We start from the raw sequence: 18336 nt of genomic DNA on the forward strand, positions 1-18336 counted from the left end.
AAGCTACTAAGGAATGCTGAGGGGGGAGAAATTATTTTCCTCTGGGAGAAGCACACTGGTTTTCCAATACTGAATAGTCAGCTCTGAAAACATACATACAAATAACATCATATAGCCTGAGAAGGTTTATTTAAGACACACACACACACATACACACACACACACACACACACACACACACACACACACATGCACCATGAATTTGAAAGAGAGCAAGGAAGGGTATACAGGAGGCTTTTGAAAGAGGAAAAGGAGAGGAGAAATGAAGTTATTATATTATCATTTAAAATAAAATAAAAAGAAATTTAATATAAATAAAAATATAGAAATATGAATATAAGTAAACAACACTGATGTGAAATTAATAGATCTGAGTATATGCATTGCTGTTTAAAGAGAAATAGTGTACGTAATATATTTTACCTTTAAGAATTCAGTTTTGAGCTTATTTATAAAAGGAATGAAAACTATAAAGTGGGTTTTCCCTTTACAAATAAAAGTGCTAAGAATATTGGCTAAAATCAAAAGATGTATGCTTTTTGAAAAATTGTTTAATTCCTTCTGTCCAGTTATTCATCTTTTTAAATTGAGCATTTACCAGGCTTGAACAAGGAAAAAAATTAGGTGTCTTCCCTATAGACATCAAGGGCCCCAAACACATAAGATTTAAAATTTCCATGTGAACTTTCATAGGAGGCGGCTGGATTATATCATTGTTAGACACCAAAGTCTGAGTTATGAGACGTTTAATGCATGCTACTACTTTACATTGTGGGCACTTCATTTCACGTGGTTTACTCCATGTAATTGGGGTTTATGCCTATACAATTCAGATAAATTTAAATCTGATGTTCTCAGTCAGCACGTTTGCAAAGTGGTAAGTCATCTCCCTCAAGAACAACCTTGCCTAAGAGCAGTTAAGAACTTTGATCTCAGTCTCTGAAAAAGCATCTTACAGGCCAGCAAGATGGCTCTTTGGGTGTCCCTCTGACCCAAGATAAAATGAAAGCCCTAACTCTCAAAAGCTGTCGCTGACCTTCCATTTGCATACCCTGACACACGCACACACACTCACATGCACAAGAATGCTAAAATGCAAATAAAAGTGAAGAAACAGAGAAGTGCTCTGTATGTCATTTAGGGCTGAATGTATGACGGCTGGTCTTCAGTGTCAACTTGGCACACTCGAGCAGACAGGGTCTCACCTGTGAAATGGCCTCCCTCAGATTGCTCTGCAGGCATGTCCGTGGTGGCATATTCCTGACTGCCAAGTAATATAGGAGGGCCCAGCCCACTGTAGGAAGTACTGTATCTCGGCAGGTGGACCTGGGCTAAGACAGCAGGTCTCCTTGAGCCTGAGTGGGAGCCAATAAGTTGTGTTCCTCTCTGGTTTCTGGTCTGTAACGTTTAAGCTGAAGGAAGCACTTTCCTCTCTAAATTACCCTTGCTCAGAGCTTTATCACAGGAACAGAAAGCAAGCGGAGACATACCATAATAAAGTTTTCCCCAGAAACAAATTTTAAATAATGATGCATATTTTGTGCATTGTCTTTTTGGTTGGGGAAATAAGATGGCAGAGGTCATAAAACATGAATATGTTTGGAGTTTGAGAGGAGGGGGGGGGAGAGAAAGATATATTTGGATTATTTAAAAAGTAAGAACAAAGAAGCAAAATTTGACAATGTAAATATGCTGTTTTAAGATGGAACTTGGTGTAGAAGCCCAGAAAGGTGTGGGCCACTAGTACCAATATATTCGTTCCTTTGCCACTGGGGGTCACTGTAAAGACACGGTGTGAAGAAGTTCCAGTGCTTGCTGAGCTGCTCTGTGGAGTCAGCATCTAAAAACCTAACCCGGGAAAGGAAATGCTGTTCGCAGGAAAGACTGAAAGAGAAAGAAGAAAGAACGCTTAAAAATATGACCTCCTATTTCTGCTGATTTAACTGCCAGTTAGGAACGTGAATATTTTCTCAGAACTTCTCTTTACAGCAATGTAAGATATAGCAAACTGAGAACATTTAATTAAGGTGACCTTACTGTTACAGAGTAATTGTGCCATCAGGGCTTACAAAATTTCAAAATTCAAATTCAAAATTCGGCTGAAACAGGGCCTGGTTTCACGGGCAGGTAAGACCAACTAGTGAGAGGTTCAGGCAAAAAGATCACAAAGTCAAGACCTGCCTCGGTGACAAAATCAACTGAAGGCCATCCAGCTGGGGCAGCACAGGAAGGCCCCTTCTAAAAATGACAAAGAAAAGAAAAACTCAAGGGAAGGAAAAAAGGGAACTGGGGGCATTGCTAAGTGAGAGAGTGCGTGAGTAGCTTGCCTGAGGCCATATGGACAACAGCACTGCAAACACACACACACATTCACATAACTCACACACTCACATATATACACACTTACATAACTCACACACATTAACACATGTACACATTCACATAGCTCTCTCACACACACACTAACACACGTACACACTCACGTAGCTCTCTCACACACACTAACACAACTCACACACACAGAGGGAGAAAGAAGGGTGGAGTCTGACACAGAGAGAGCGAATAGCTGCCTAAGCAGTTACATCTTACTCTAAGACTCTGATAAGAGCTCGTGTTTTCCACATTCCTATTAGTACAGAAACATTTAAAAAATGTTTCTCTGAAAACATTCTGCAGGCCATCTCCTAAATATACAACCAAAGTAGATCCATGTAATTGTTTCTTAGCAGTATAAATAAAACATGACCAAAACCAACCAACCAAACAAAACCCCACAACTCTTCTAAGTGTCTATAACTTTTGCATTTTCCTTGACTGGTTTTCCAGAACTCTTTCCTTCCCTCCCTCCCTCCCTCCCTTCCTCATCCTCTCTTTCATCTTGCTCATTCTTTTTTCCTTTTTAAAAATCTTTCAAACATTTCTTGAGTGATTGCTATATACTGTGGACAGTAAAACAGTAAAACTTTTTTGTTTTTTGTTTTTTGTTTTTGACAAAAGAGATGAGTAAAGTAAGAGTATGTGTGCAGCTAGACCCCGCCCCCACGCTTATCCTTATTGTAGATATCTGGAAGGTCTATAAACTTAGAATTAGGGTTGAGGGTGAGTCCAGAGGATGGAGAGAGAGGGAGGGAGGTAGTGTGGACGTCTAAGGAGAGCTGTGTTGAACAGCACCGTGGAAGACTGACTCCATCTGCACCACGCTTCCACTGTTCTCCAAGACACTCAGGAGCATGGGGGTTGAGGGAAACATCTGGATTGCTTTGGGGTTAGGGTTTTGCCAGCTTGGTTAGAAGGGTGAGAATGTGGCAAAGAGAATTGAGGATATCTTAAAAGTAGTTTGAGAGGTGGACTGTAAGTGTTTGGAAGAAAGGAAGGAACAGAAGAAGAAGAAGAAGGAGAAGGAGAAGAAGAAGAATACCCATAAGCTTTAAAGAAGGAAATATTTTAGGACTGGGCTTCTGGACAAGAGTGGAGAACGACAGTGTATTTTTATAAAGAGCAGAGGGACTGCAGACTAGGAACTATGGGTAGATACTAGAATGCTAGCACTTTCGATTTATAGCGAGGACAGGTAATTCCAGATCACACCCGTGTAGGATGTGGCTGTGGAAGAGGGAACTGCCCAAAGGGATGCAGGTGAATTATTGGCTCAAGGAATGAACCAGTCAGAGACCTGCATCCATCACCAGCTTCATACACATCAGCCCTGCCTGGAGCTAGTGGTGGAACTAAGGGTGGTAAGGAATCCCAGGATGCTAAACCATCCTGGTAGCGTGCGTGCATGTGTGCGTGCGTGCGTGCGTGCGTGTGTTGCTGTTGACCATGGAGGCATTTGGTAGGATGGCAGCAAGGAGAAGGAATAGGTGTCATGGCCAGATGTTGATCAGCACCAAGCTGTGTTTTTCTGTGTATCAGAAGATTTTGGTTTGGAGAATCATTAAGAAATTTTTCAGTATCAGCTCTTTCCTCAGCCCAGGGCTTTGTGTCACCCAAGTGACTGTGCTGTCTCCTCTGCAACACAAAAGAAAGAACTGGGGTTGAGTGAAGGCAAGAAGGAGGTGAGGGTTGTTATTTAGACCAGAACATGGTATGTTGGGGTCATTTGGTGACTATAAAGATGGGTCATGAAGGACAGTGAAAGCTACTAGCAGCTAGGCGAGACCAGGACGCAGCAGCATGCTGCAACGAAAGCACAATCTGTTCTGCTAAAAAAGCAAACACATTCGTTGGAAACTTTGCCTTATTAAGAATTTACATTAATGAAACTGTAACAATGCAAGAATTACATATTAAAGCAGAGCTAGTGGTTAATAGCACAAACCGCGGAGCCATGCTGCCAGAGTGTGAGTTTTGGCTCCCCCACTTATTAGCTATGTGAACTTGGGCATTGGAAAATATTCTCTTTTTGTCATAGCTGAAGTAGGCATGGGGGCTGTTGCCCTTCTTGAGAGAAACATATCTTTCAAGATCTGCCTCCTTCTCATACAAACTTGGCACATCAAGTTTTTTTTTAAGGTGGCCTCTTTGTTTCTTGACTATCTGCTTCTAGTTACGTCTACACAGAAGCAACAGTGCCCAGAGATTTCTCTAGATTTAGCTCCTAAGTGTTTTAATTCTATGTTTGATACAAATATAGTACCTCTACTTCCCCAGTTCTTGCTCTTGCTCTTCCTTCCTTCCTTCCTTCCTTCCTTCCTTCCTTCCTTCCTTCCTCTCTTTCTCTCTCTCTCCTCTCTCTCTCCTCTCTCTCCTCTCTCTTTCTCTCCTCTCTCTCTCTCTCTCCTCTCTCTCCTCTCTCTCTCCTCTCTCTCTCCTCTCTCTCCTCTCTCTCTCCTCTCTCTCCTCTCTCTCTCTCTCAAGCTCACCGGGGTTAATTGAGGCTACTATAGACCAGAGGCCCACACAGGGAGGTATATATTGTAAGTGTGAAGTCGGATGTGTTTTGGCAAAGTTGAGACCACGGTCTGCCCACCACAGGTGATCTAGAGTGCACGTCCACCACCCACAAGGGTTCCCTTGTGTGAACTCCCAAGTCAGTCTTGACCAGCACACCCCACTTGAAACCACTTTCTGTCCTTGTAAATTCGATTTGTCTGTCTCTCATTTCCCTGGAGTCAGGTAGTATAGCAGCATTCATTACTCTCGGCTCCCTCTTGAGATCGCTTCACTGCTGCCAGCTTCCCCACTCATGTTTGTGAGTTGCTGACTTGTATTTCCCTGTGTATGTACCCCGTTTTGACGATGTGCCCACCTTTAAATATAGGTTTAGGCTATTTCTAGTTTTGAAGGATCACACATAAAGCTATCATGAATGCCATTGTACATCATTTCTTTGTTCACACATCTTATTTCACTTGAGAAAACAGCCAAGGAAGGGATTTCTGTATCAACACACAGTAGCATCTGAAGAACCCTACTCAACTGATACCCAGTTAGAGGTTGCACAAGCCTTATCTCCAGTACAATATCTGTCTTGGACATTCCATGTGCTGACTGACATTTGGCCTTCCTAGTTTCAGTTGCTGTCATTTGAATGCCCCATGGTGGTACTGCCTTGCCTTTCTCTGGTGTGCAACACTGAGAGTCATTCTGTGTCATTGTTTGCCGTCTGTATGTATTGTTTTATGAAATGTCCATTCAAACCTTTTGCCTGCTTATTTGTTTTGCGGTGCTGGGGATTAAAACAAACATTTTCTAAGCAACTTCTTTCTTTCTGAGCTACACTTCTAACCCCTTTGCCTGTTTTTTAAATTAAAGTGTGTCTTCCTAGATTTAAGTTATGAGGTTTTCACAATACGTTTTGTTGGAAATTTTTCATTATATACTTTGAATGTGTTCCCTCACTCTGCAGCTTACTGTTTTAGTCTGGAACCTTAGATCTAGAAGAACAGATCTCAACTTTGATGTTTTGATGTCAATTCTACAGTTCTCCTTATGCAGCGCATACTTCTTGAGTCCTCTCTACAGTTACAGAAATTCTTCTTTGCTTTTCCTTGAGAAGTTTTATAGGTTTAGCTTAAATTTATGTCTGTGATCCTGTGTGTGTGTGTGTGTGTGTGTGTGTGTGTGTGTGTGTGTGTGTAGAGTGAAAGGTCAAAGTCTCAGTTTTGGGATAATTTGTATTAAACAGATTATTTCTTCTGCATTGAATTATACAGATATCTTTGTCCAAAGCTAATTATACATGCATGCATATGCACATTCGTGTATTATATGTTTGATATTTTATTGATAAATTATTACATCTATATTTACCCTTCCAGCCTTGCTACTTTATTACAGTTGTCTGTGTGGCTATCCCTGTGCCTGTGTTATACTGTTGTGATTATTAGAGCTTTGTAGCAAAGATTGAAACAGATTTTATAAATATCTATGTACACATATGTATTATTTCCTATAATACATATGCTATAGTTTCATCTAAATTTTTAATCAGTTTTTCAATTTCTAAAACAGGCTTACTGGATTTTTGTTTGAAATAACATTACATCTACAACTCCTACGATCTTATATGTTATCATCTATCTACATGAAGCTATTAAAATTTAAATTAGTTTAAGGTAAATAAAAATTTAAAATTAGTTCCTCTATCATATTGCTGTACTTTTGGTACTCAGTTTCATATGGCTAATAGCTTTTGTCTGAGAAAGTTTCACACACAAGGATACTTTTTTATTATGTTTTATTGGATGGTACAATTACATACTTATTTGGAAAAAATCTTAATAGCATTGAAACAACATTGTGTGGGGTTTTTAAATTTTATTTAAGTCTTTTCATCAAATACAACTTTCAGTTTATATTTTCCATATAAAATTCATTAGATATATCCCTAGTATTTTAATTTTTGATTGCTAGTATAAACACAGTATATAAGTTATTTTTGTATCCTTGTAATCTGTGATCTTAATAAACTTACTTGTTTACTCTCATTGATTTTGTTGGATCTTTGAGATATTCTACATATAGAATAAATCATGTTGCATACAAAGTTTTTCTTTCATCTAAAACAAATGAACAAACAAACAAACTCTTTTTTCTTCACAACTGTAAACAATTTGAATTGTCCTTCTTGGTTTGGTTGAGCACTCCAGTAAAAGTTGAGTTAAAGAGTAAACATAAATAATGTTACCAATCTTTTCAAACAATGAGCCTTTGATTTAATTGACTATTTCTATTACTTATATATACCCTATTCAATTTACTTCCACTTTTATTATTAATACTCATACTTCTTACTTTGGATTTAATTTGTTGTCCTCTAATTTCTTAAGATAGATTCTTAGATTGTTGGTTTTAAGCCTTCCTTAGATGGCAATAGCATTTGAAAACAGCTAATCTTTGGTGTCGTTATATACCAAACACTTTGATATGATGAGCTTTATCTTATTCAGTTTAGAATACAGATGCTCCTTCATGTATGATAGAGCTATGTGCTGATAAATCAAAAATACAATAAGATTCTAAAATGCCATCGATATACTTAATGTATAGAACAGCATAGATTAGCATCAGAATATAGTTCTGAGAACCCATTGTTTTCTTCTGGGCAGGCTAGGAGTTGCAGCTTTTGTCATTGCTTAGTATCATAAAGCCATGTATTCAAGAACAGATAGCTAGTGCAGGAAAGGATCAAAGAGCAAAATTCAGCATGTGGGCTCTACTGAATGAGTCTTCCTTTGCACCTTCATAGAATCCAGAGATCCTTAGGTTGGTAGGATGATTCAGTGGGAAAAGACACTTGCTTCCCAGCCTGACGACCCTGGGATCCCTAAAACCCACATGGAGAAATGACTCCTAAAGGGTTTCATGTGACTTCAAAACGTGTACACACAAGTAAAAACAAATAAATTATACTTTAAAAAACATTCTGAGTTGAACCACAGTAAGCTGAGGATTCTGTCTCTATTCTGAAGTTTCCTTGTGACTTCTTTTATAGCCTCTGGTTATTCCAGGACCTATCCCCCAATTTCCAAATGTTTTGGAACTGTATAGAAAGCTTTCTGATATGAGTTTATGTATGACATATTTTTTAAAAAGACTTAGTTTGAAAAAATTTGTGTTTATATGTGTGTCTGTGTAAGAATATGTGCACATGAATGTGGTACATATGAAGGCCAGAAGAGGGCGCTGGATCTCCTAGAGCTGGAGTTGCAGACAGTTCTGAACTTCCTGATACGAGTGTTGGAACCCACACTTGAGTCATCTGCATGAGCAGCAAGTACTTTTAAGCACTGAGCTGTCTCCTTTTACCTTATTGGGTTCTGAATTTTATTGTGTTCTCCAAAAGTGCACCAGATTTTATCTTAAAGAGTAGCTACATTACCTGAAGGTCAGTTTGAATTTGTTTGTTTGTTTGTCTTAATGCAGTTTTTCATGTTCTCATAGGGTTGGTCTGCGGTGGTGTCTCCTGTAGTTTGACCCATCTGGTGTCTCCTGTACCTCATCTTCCCCAGGTTGTCTCTGTGTTTTCTCGCAGGATCTTAATGACTCCCATTCCTATGAAAGCTCTGGGAGTTATTTGGCCTAGCATATCCGACATTTTCTTTCTTCTGCCATCCAAATGGAGTTCTTACTTAACACATACCTCTGTTTACAGAGACTTGAAGAGCTTCCATGAAAATTTCTTGAGCTCTTTCTTTTCTTGGCTTCTCCTTATCTGGTGTGCTCTTCTGCAAAGTCCAACATCCCAGTGTCCTTAGATGCTAGCTTGTGTCTCCCGAATTAAGCATCACTAATGATGTCTCTTTGGATGGCATCCTCCTACTCATCGTCTGAAAAGTGCCACGAAGCAGAAAGTGGCTGTGAAGCTGATTCTGTTTTTCTTCTCTCGCCATCACAGTTCTTTGAAACGTGTTGTTCAATGTCTGAAACAGTTTTCATATCAATGCTTGTCTAGTTTCCTAGAGTTTATAAAAGAGAAGTGTGTCTAAGGCTGGGGAGATATAGCTCAGTGAATAAAGTACTGGCCATGCAAGCAAGCATGAGGACCAGAGCTGAGGTCCCTGGTACCCACAGACATGCTGGTGGGTGTGACAGCATGCCCATGATCCCAACACATGGGAGCAAGAGACGAGGAGACACTTGGAGAAGACTGACTAGCTAATCAACTAATTCTGGGTTCAAGAGAGAGAGATACAGCCTGAATATATGAGGTGGAGGAGAGTAAAGGAGGAAGATACAGGACATCAGCCTATGATCTCTACATGAATGTGAATACATAATACATGTACGTGTGCATGTACATGTCCCCTGACATATGCACACACAGACATGAACACACACACACACACACACACACACACACACACACACACACACACACACACTGTATACTCACCAAAGAAGGATATGTCTGAATTCCATGATTATTATTATGGCCTAATGCAGAAATTATTGATGATTTTCTTAAACAAAAATTCTTAATTGACTTTTGTTTTCTTCTAGTGTTTGAGTCGTAAAAACACTTGGGCTTTTAAAAGATTAGCTGACTTAAGTTTATAGGTTTTTGAACCTCTTATTTCTATTCACAAAATGATACATTCCTTGTACGACTAATATGATTTTGAAACATTTTAAAGTGGCAAGGAGCAATCACAAGAAACGAGCACTCTGGATCTTCCTGACAGGAAGCTCCACAAGTCATTGTATGCACCCAGCCTACAGTTGTTGTAGAACACAGATCAGCTCTCTCACTAGCCTGCGGTAATTGTTACTCTGCCACTCAACCTTTCTAAGCCAGATGTTCACTGTGGCAGCTCTCCTCTTCCAAGATCGGTTGTCTGTGGCTTGGTTTGGTTCCACTTCTTAACGAGACAAAAAGAACTACACTGCTTACAGTTCACAGCACACATGCGTGGAAGAAATGGCAGCGTCATTTTAATAGTTCACTGTGTACTGAGAGTAAGCCTAGGTAGCATGGGAGAGTGCTGCCACGAAACTTCTCTAGAACTTGTATTTCAATTTCTACTTTTGTAAAATGGAATTGTTTTTTTTTTTCTTTCACCTGTCTTGCCAAAGATTTTTGGCAGACTCTTTCACTGTGATCTTCCATCTGACAGATGTACAAGCTGTTGCTGCTGCTTTGACCCGTTTATACCAGTTGTGAAGATGGAACTGAGCTGTTTACTAGACTCCTGTTATTCAGTTTAGATTTCAAAGTCGCTACCTTCCCCTTTCTGTGATGATGACCTGGAGAACCCATAAAGCTTCTTCTTCAGAAAAGGGGACTTTCGAGAATTAGCTACAAGTGTTGCTAATGACTACTCCTGTGCAGCAGGGAGCTGGGGCATGTGGCTGCGCAACTGACAGACTCCATTTCCTGCCGGTGAAGAAATGCTCAGCCCAGAGCTGAGAAGAGGCGAGAGGTCTCTTCCTAAGTCAGTGCACTGAACTTCCGCTCTGCATAAGCATCAGATTTTTGAAGTATCTGTGTCTTCTCAAGGCCAAGCCTAGGAGTCACTGGTTCTCAGCATTGTGGCTTCTTCTTTATTGGAGAAAAGCACAGCAGAAGCACACACAAAAAAAATGTAAAAATTATAACCACTCCAAACTTTTGTCTTATCAAGAGGGTTAAAGAGTGTTTTAACCTGTAACCTGCCCTTCCCTCACCACCAGAGACCTCTTCAATCTGGAAATCACTCCCATCTCCAGAATTCTGACTTGTAGGCAACACCTAGTTCTACAGAAAAGTGGGACTAGATGCTATGACTAAAGTGTCGAAGAACACAGCTAATTACTTCTAGAACCTGAGAGCTGGGGTGCAGAAAAATTAGTGTGATTATAAATGGAACGAAGTTGTTGAATTTAGTACCACCGAACTCCAGCCTCATGTGTAGAGGCTGTGACCTCTTAGGCGAGTGTATTTTTCTTCTCACTTTTCCTACCCTGTATAATTGAGAAAGTAATAGCACCTATCTCATATGGTTTTCGTTTTGACTTCTTAATGAGACTGGCACGGGATCAGGGATCAACAATGTGTTCTGTTTTATGCAGGTCTTTAAATTCCCAGGGGCGTGACTCGAAAGCCTTTGAAATCTCTTCTGACAATGGCTTTTTGAGATCCATCAATGCAGGTCTTGGCACTGCCAGCAGGAGTTCATTCATTGATTATTTTAAGCTGCCTATTTGTGGAGCCAAATGTGAAGAAAAAGAAAACAGGCCTAGTCTCCATTTCTGGTACACTGGATTTGGCTGCCTTTTCAGAAATACAGGAGTAGGAAAGAGATGCTTTGTGACCAGCTTTTAAAAACTAAAATTATACCTATATATTTCTTAAAGTTACACACACACACACACACATACACACACACTTGAGATATTTATAGTATATTACATATTAACATTATATATTATATTAAATGTTGTATTACTTATTAATTTATCTCTATAGCTATCTATATCTATATATCCTAAAGTCAGTTGGTGATGCTAAAAGACACTGTCTACCCTTTTGATAAAAGTCTTTTATCCTATCCCCCCCTGATTCCTACTTTCCTGTTTCCTGAGGTACCCACTCAGCCTTTGTAGCTGTTGCATTTGGCATTTGACTCCCTGTCTCTATATAATAGGTTTATATGGCTACTTCTTGATATTTAAATGCTTTGAATTTTTATTTGACTTGGTAGTGTGGAGGAAGAAAACTTATAAGTCCTCACATCACTTTCCCATACCTACATGCTCTTAAACTCAGGTGAAGAGGGAAGAGGAGGGATAAATAACACTAAGGCTGTTTGATAAAGCCATAGTGAATTATTTTATATTTACTTACAATTACATATACTATATATGCATAAACATATGCTTAATTGACATATGGCACTTGGAGGGACAATGCTTCTCTCCCAAACTAGATCTATCCAACAAAACCTCATCAATAGGCATGGGAAACACTTCGAGCCCCACCTCCCCAAACCAATATAAGCTATTGCGTCGGCCTTGGTGCCTTCCAGAAAAAAGGGGGTGTAACCCTACTGCGGAAGACACTACATAGCTGCTGGTTCTCATTTTTTTAGATTACCCCCTTGTTTTGTAGGGTACGTACCTTACTAGGTACGAGAAAAATAAAAGGAGTTTAAATATTCTGGGATTTTTCTACAGTCACATTTATTGATAAATTAGAATTCTACATTCTTTTGCCTTCCGAGTTTTGAAACAGTTTCTCTGTAGCCTTTGAGTTTCCCAGTTTGTGTCTGGGAAGGCTGAGATGGCCGTGACTCCCAGCCAGGAAGGGAAGGCTGAGATGGCTGTGACTCCCAGCTAGGAAGGGAAGGCTGAGATGGCCGTGACTCCCAGCCAGGAAGGGAAGGGCTGAGATGGCCGTGACTCCCAGCTAGGAAGGGAAGGCTGAGATGGCCGTGACTCCCAGCTAGGAAGGGAAGGCTGAGATGGCCGTGACTCCCAACCGTTCCCGTGCAGCTTCCTTTTAAAACTCCATCTGGCAAAACTTTGAGAACGTTCTGTTTCTAGTGGATTGAAATCTTACACTGACGCGACAGGTTGCTTATGTTTTCACTTGTGCTGGGCACTGTCTGAGTTCACTCACCTTATACAATCATAACTTTCACTTTGGGACGTTTTCTTGAATCGGCTATTCTCAACGCCTGGCTGTTTCGGCATGGGCTTTCCTCTCCAGGGCACCAATTGTTCGGGCATTGTATCTTCACAGCCATTTATTTATTTATTTATTTATTTATTTTTAATGGTGTATTTTAGACATGATTCATCAACTTTGTCTTCTGACCATTCTAACATTTCCATCTCTGCTTTCTCTGAGTGCTTCTATGCTGTTCAATTCTTCACGAATCCAAAGACTTCTTTTACTGCAAAGATATGAATAAAAATAATGAAAATTTCCATCTTTTTCCTTCTTTGCTTTGTGTATATAGCTCACATAGTTACGTTATATAACAACGTTACCTTTCATGGTGAGATGCATACATGTGACAGTGGCCTCATGACGTCATTATGGAACTTAACTCTTGAGACCACTATGGAACAACTGAGTTGACTGTACCTCTTGCTTACAAGCAGGAGGCCCCGCTGAGACACTGCCCTGTGCCACTTGCTTTACATAAGCACACTCTATGGTGACTGCATTGCACGCTGATTAATTCTACACACAGCACATTTCTCAAACCACGTCTCTGTGTTTAAGTGAAACATGGCTGCATTTTGAAGTATTTTTGTGACATAGCTGCTCTTCTCTCTTGGATGGAAAATTATCTCACAAATAAATAGGTTTGTAGCCCCCCCCCCTTTTACACAGATAATCAGCAGACCTGTGTGACAGCAGACGAGAAACAGGGAGCTAGAGAGAAAGAGCCTGGAATATGAGCCTTCCGTTCAGTGTTGAGACATGCATGCCCCTCGAATGTTTGTTTGTTTGTTTTTTGTTTGTTTCACTGTGTAGTGAGGATTGTGTTTGCTCACGGCACAGGTCTGAGGACCATTGGTGTCATCACCAAGCTGGATCTCATGGATGAAGGCACGGATGCCCGGGATGTGCTAGAGAACAAGCTGCTGCCTCTGCGCAGGGGTAATGTGCTGTGGGTTCCGCGGGCCCCGCCTTTCACAGTACGGCAGAGAAATGACTGGAAAGCCACGGGGAGGCTGGGCTTCACTTCTTCCTCTGTTACAAGGGAGTCATTTATTATTAGCCATACGTTATGTGGATTGGCACAATGCTCCCACGTGTTGTATTAAAGAACATTTCAGGAAGAGAACTACGTCTTTAAAATAACAGGAATAAGAAAGCAGGGGAAGGAAGGAGCTTGAAGGAAGATTATAAATATTCATCATAGCCTACATAAATATACACCGTTCTCTTTTAAGTCTGATATTTACTTGCCTGCTATATGACACAACGGTTGGGGCATAGTTTCTTAAAATGTGTAGACCTTTAAAAAGGGGAGGGATATTACTCTGTTGATGTCAACGATCTATCAATAGCCAGCCAAATCAGTGGCGTTTATTGAATAGTGAGATCTTGGATGGAATGTTGTAAAGAGACTCAGGATTGAGACCTGAAAACTAATTTTGCCTGTTAGAGAGCCTTGAAGTTTCTCTAGAACAAATGGCAGGAAGTGTGCCCAATGCCACGGGCTTGTGTTTCGTTCCAGGCTACGTGGGCGTGGTCAACAGGAGCCAGAAGGACATAGACGGAAAGAAGGACATCAAGGCGGCCATGCTGGCAGAGAGGAAGTTTTTCCTTTCTCACCCGGCTTATAGACATATCGCTGACCGTATGGGGACCCCGCACCTCCAGAAGGTCCTGAACCAGGTAAAATTATTCTTTTAAGTAGTAAGTACAATTAGGAAGTGTGGAGACCACTAGAATTAACATTTCGTATTATGAAATTTACTTTGTCCAGAAAAAGATTCACTTTGCTTTTGACAATAATTTTGAAAATGAATTATGTAGACCCACATACTTACCATTCTCATGGAATTGAATCCACCTCAGTATTGTTGACAGTACTCAAAGCAAACACACACACACTGATTTAGGAACAGCGAACAGGAGACACATGTGTGAGCATTCACTCACTCACAATATGTACTATCTTAAGTTAACCTTACCTCACTCTGGCAAGGTAGTCTTCTGGGATCTGTTTCAAATGTCAAACTGTGATAGTTAGGTTAGATTTTTTTCCATTAACTTTTTAATGGTTTTATTAAATATTTATTGGTTTTTCTTAATTTAAAATATTGAAGCAATAAATCTTGATGAAGTAGTCATTGATTTCCACTAATTTGAAAAACATGTTTTCCAGATAGCACAGTCACTCAAAATGAATAGACTAGGAATTGCTATTCAGCCTACCCTCTTCCATGCATACATGCACCATTCCCATAAGTCCTCAGTACACTATATACATATTGTCTTCCACATGGGAGTCAAGCATCTTGGCAAGCATGTGTGGTCACCTAATACGGGCTTCCTACCCGAGTTTCCATGGCAGTGATTTACGAGGTTAGTAGCTTCTGTCACAAATATCCTAACAATTTCTTTATGAACTCTTATGAACTCTTCTGTATGAACATATTCTGTCAATGAGTAGTCAGATAGTCACAAATATCCTGATGTTGGCTCCTTGAGGGAATCAGTGGAGGTTGTCATGGTAACAGTAGCTGATTCTATAGCTGAACCACTTGGGTTAAACAACTGAGGAAGTTTTAGAAAATAAAGATCAGTAATGTGCTTTTAACTGGCATAACAGACTACCATAAAATTTATGCTTTTTGATTAAGGACAAATGAGCATTTAGATGCCACAAGGCAGCATTTGGCTCTATCACTTAAGACACCAATACATTTTAAACACCTACACACGTTGGTCACGCATGAACCACCAATTTAGCCAGTGATAGTAACTTTTTAGGTTGTTGTTCCCATATCTATATTGTCCTAAGTAAAGTACAAACAGATTAAAAATATCCTAGGGGAAATTCATTACTATGATTGCAAGAAATAAAGTATAGTAGGAAAGCAGAAGGGCATGATCAGTCATCTAGGCTGCAGGCGCTCCAAGTTGGTCCATGCCTGGGTTCTTGTTGAGTTAATTTTGACTGGATTCCAATGTTTCTAGTCCATTTTAACTTCAGGTTCCTTCTATGAACAGCGATCTATGTTAAGCCCGGTGCTAAGTGCTGCAGGGCAGCCCCACAGGTAACAGCAGGTGTATTCTAGCAGGGTATGGTAGGCTCAAGGGCAGTGGAGAAGAGCAGACACTCCTTTCCCCCCATCCATCAGTGCAGTCCATTGCAAATGTGCATGACTTCTGCGGGTGTGAGGATGAGGGCAGCAGTGGAGGCTGAAGTTCACCTTGGGCGCTGCTCCTCACGCTCATACACATGTCTGGTTTTTGCTGTGTTTTATGTAGCAACTTACCAACCATATTCGAGACACCCTGCCCAACTTCCGGAACAAACTACAGGGACAGCTGCTCTCCATAGAACATGAAGTAGAAGCCTACAAAAACTTCAAACCGGAAGACCCCACGAGGAAGACCAAAGCTCTGCTGCAGTGGGTCACCTCCCTCTTCCTTTGCTCACTTGAAACCACATGCTCTGCCTACATATGTTTGTCACACTGTTTTCTAGAAGCAGCGAGCGGCATAGACATGATGCTGTGCGCTATACAGTGACCCTTGAATCATTGTGTTTTCTCAAGGAACACTTGCTGATTTTACTGTTGTCATAAACTTAAGCAGCTGTTTGTTCTCCCTCAGGAGTCAGTGGGTAGAGATGCCCACGTATCACTTATAGTATATAGCGGAACTTTTGGGTGTCGATGTCGCTTTCTTTTCTCCACTTCCACTTTTCATGAGATTTGTCTCTGTGTATTTCAGTAGGATGAGAATGAAAGTTTTAATTAGAACCTATCACATTTCAACTGCCTTCTCCCCGCTGGTAATGGTTTTAATGTGGCTGTTTAACCTTCAAGCATAAAACATCAGCAGGGCTTTTACTCCTTCATGACCTTTTCATCTTCCCATATCTCCTTTATCCCTGTGGTATGTTAAGGGAGGAAAGAAGAGTTTATAGGGAAATCTAGCTCCTTTCATCTCTCCTTTGACCCCTCTTGACCACACAGTTGTCTCTTCATTCTTGTGAGTTGACTTGTGCTAGGTCTATCGCAACTGGAAGACTGCTGCCTAGTATCCCTACATGCCTGAACTGCCCATCAATGGTGATAACTGATGTCTCTCATAGTACTATTTATTTATTTATATTTGTGTGTATTGATGTGTGTGTGTGTGTGTGTGTGTGTGTGTGTGTGTGTGTGTGCATGTGGGAAGGCATGGATGTATGTGAGGGTGTATAGGTTAGAGGTTAACATTGAATGTCTTCTTTAATTGTTCTCTACCTTATTTTTTTGAGACAGGAGATCTTACGTCCCTGGAGCTCATCAATTTAGCTCACCTAGCTAGCTCACAAGCCCAAGGGCTCATCCACCCCCCACCTCCAGTGGTTGGAGTTTAGGTGCATGCTACCGTGCCTGACTTTTTATGTGGGTACTGGGCATCTGACCTCAGGTTCTCCTCCTTGGGTACCAAACCTTTTACCAACTAAACCATTTCTCTGTCTTATTTTGTGGCACCTTTATTTCTCGTACCTCAAAGCAAAATTTAACTCCTTTATTTTTTATTTAACCAATCTTTCATATGTAAAGGTCCCCTCTTCCTGCATCTTTACTGTGTGTTGTGTGTGTATGGGTTCCTGCAAGCTTCATGGCTGGCAGTGAGGAGAGACAAGAAATGAGACTCACCTTGACTTATTTAACCAGTGTCGGGCCAAACTTTGGGAGTCTGACACCAGGTGGTTTATTTTAGCCATACTTAAGCACAACACAATTTTGAGAAGAAAAGTTTTTTGATGACAAGGAACGGAGTCCCATGTGAACAGCAATGCTTAAGATTTCAAAAACACTCATGGCTTCTTCCATAAAGATGGGTCCAAGTGACTCAGGAACTATGCTGATGGTAAAGGTCTAGGGAGAATGATCGAAGTAAACATGCCAGCGGGAGTCAGGATAAGCCTGGCCCTAAGATAGCATAGAAGTTACTTAGGCTGTAAAACTGTTGTAGAGTACAAGGGAAATTTCTCATATGGATGGGTTTTATGTACTGAGAAGCAATGCTCAAGACTTAGTGTGGGAGAATCTGGGATACACAAATAGAATATTTGGGTGAAGCCTGGCCCTACAGATAGCAAAAAGATTACCAGATCGTAAACGAAATTCCTTCCCAGCATTCCATGTGGGATGGCAATCATCTCCTTCCTTTGAAGAGATAAGCATGTTTAACTTTTCTGGTTTTTCCAGTCCTTCTCTGTGAGTATGAGGACCTTGGAGTTTTCACACGTCACAGTAGTTTCTTCCTTATATTTGTCTTATTTCTTCCCTCTTTAGTTAGACTTGGCTTTCTGCTCTAGGACTTTTCTTTCCCATCGTGGTCCAGGTTCAGCCTGGTGATACCTACCTTCTGAGGGAGTGCCCACACGGGCAGTGATGTCATTCGTGCTTCTCCGCTGTGCCCATTCAGTGGAGGTGATGCACTTATTCTTGTGACCCTGGACTACTTTACCAACCCGATGCCTTCCGTAGTGTCCTACTACAACTTGACCTACACCGTCCATTCCTATGGGCATAGATACGGCATTATGCTACTGTCTCAGCTCTTTGGAAAGAGGGGGAGACACAATCATCCTTCAAATGTGAGAGGATGCATTGAAATGTCTTATATGGTTCTTGCTTTGGTCAGAAGTCACAGCAGTATTGGACTCATATTGGTATTTTCTGCCCCAGTGATGGTCATATAACTATTCTGTGTTT

General features: G+C 40.7%; 1 protein-coding gene across 5 annotated transcripts in view; it reads left to right on the forward strand.

The window, feature by feature from the left end:
* Window positions 1-18336, forward strand: part of DNM3 (dynamin 3) — a 469385-nt gene that overhangs the window by 128313 nt on the left and 322736 nt on the right. For all 5 annotated transcript variants that reach the window (XM_084791206.1, XM_084791207.1, XM_084791203.1 and 2 more), the window contains exons 5-7: window positions 13439-13537; window positions 14121-14281; window positions 15884-16026. In XM_084791206.1, coding sequence (XP_084647332.1) covers window positions 13439-13537; window positions 14121-14281; window positions 15884-16026 — 403 coding nt within the window. The remainder of the gene's footprint in view (window positions 1-13438; window positions 13538-14120; window positions 14282-15883; window positions 16027-18336) is intronic.

This window comes from Acomys minous, assembly GCF_964271855.1.
Source record: "Acomys minous genome assembly, chromosome: 1".
In the NCBI taxonomy this organism is placed as follows: domain Eukaryota; kingdom Metazoa; phylum Chordata; class Mammalia; order Rodentia; family Muridae; genus Acomys; species Acomys minous.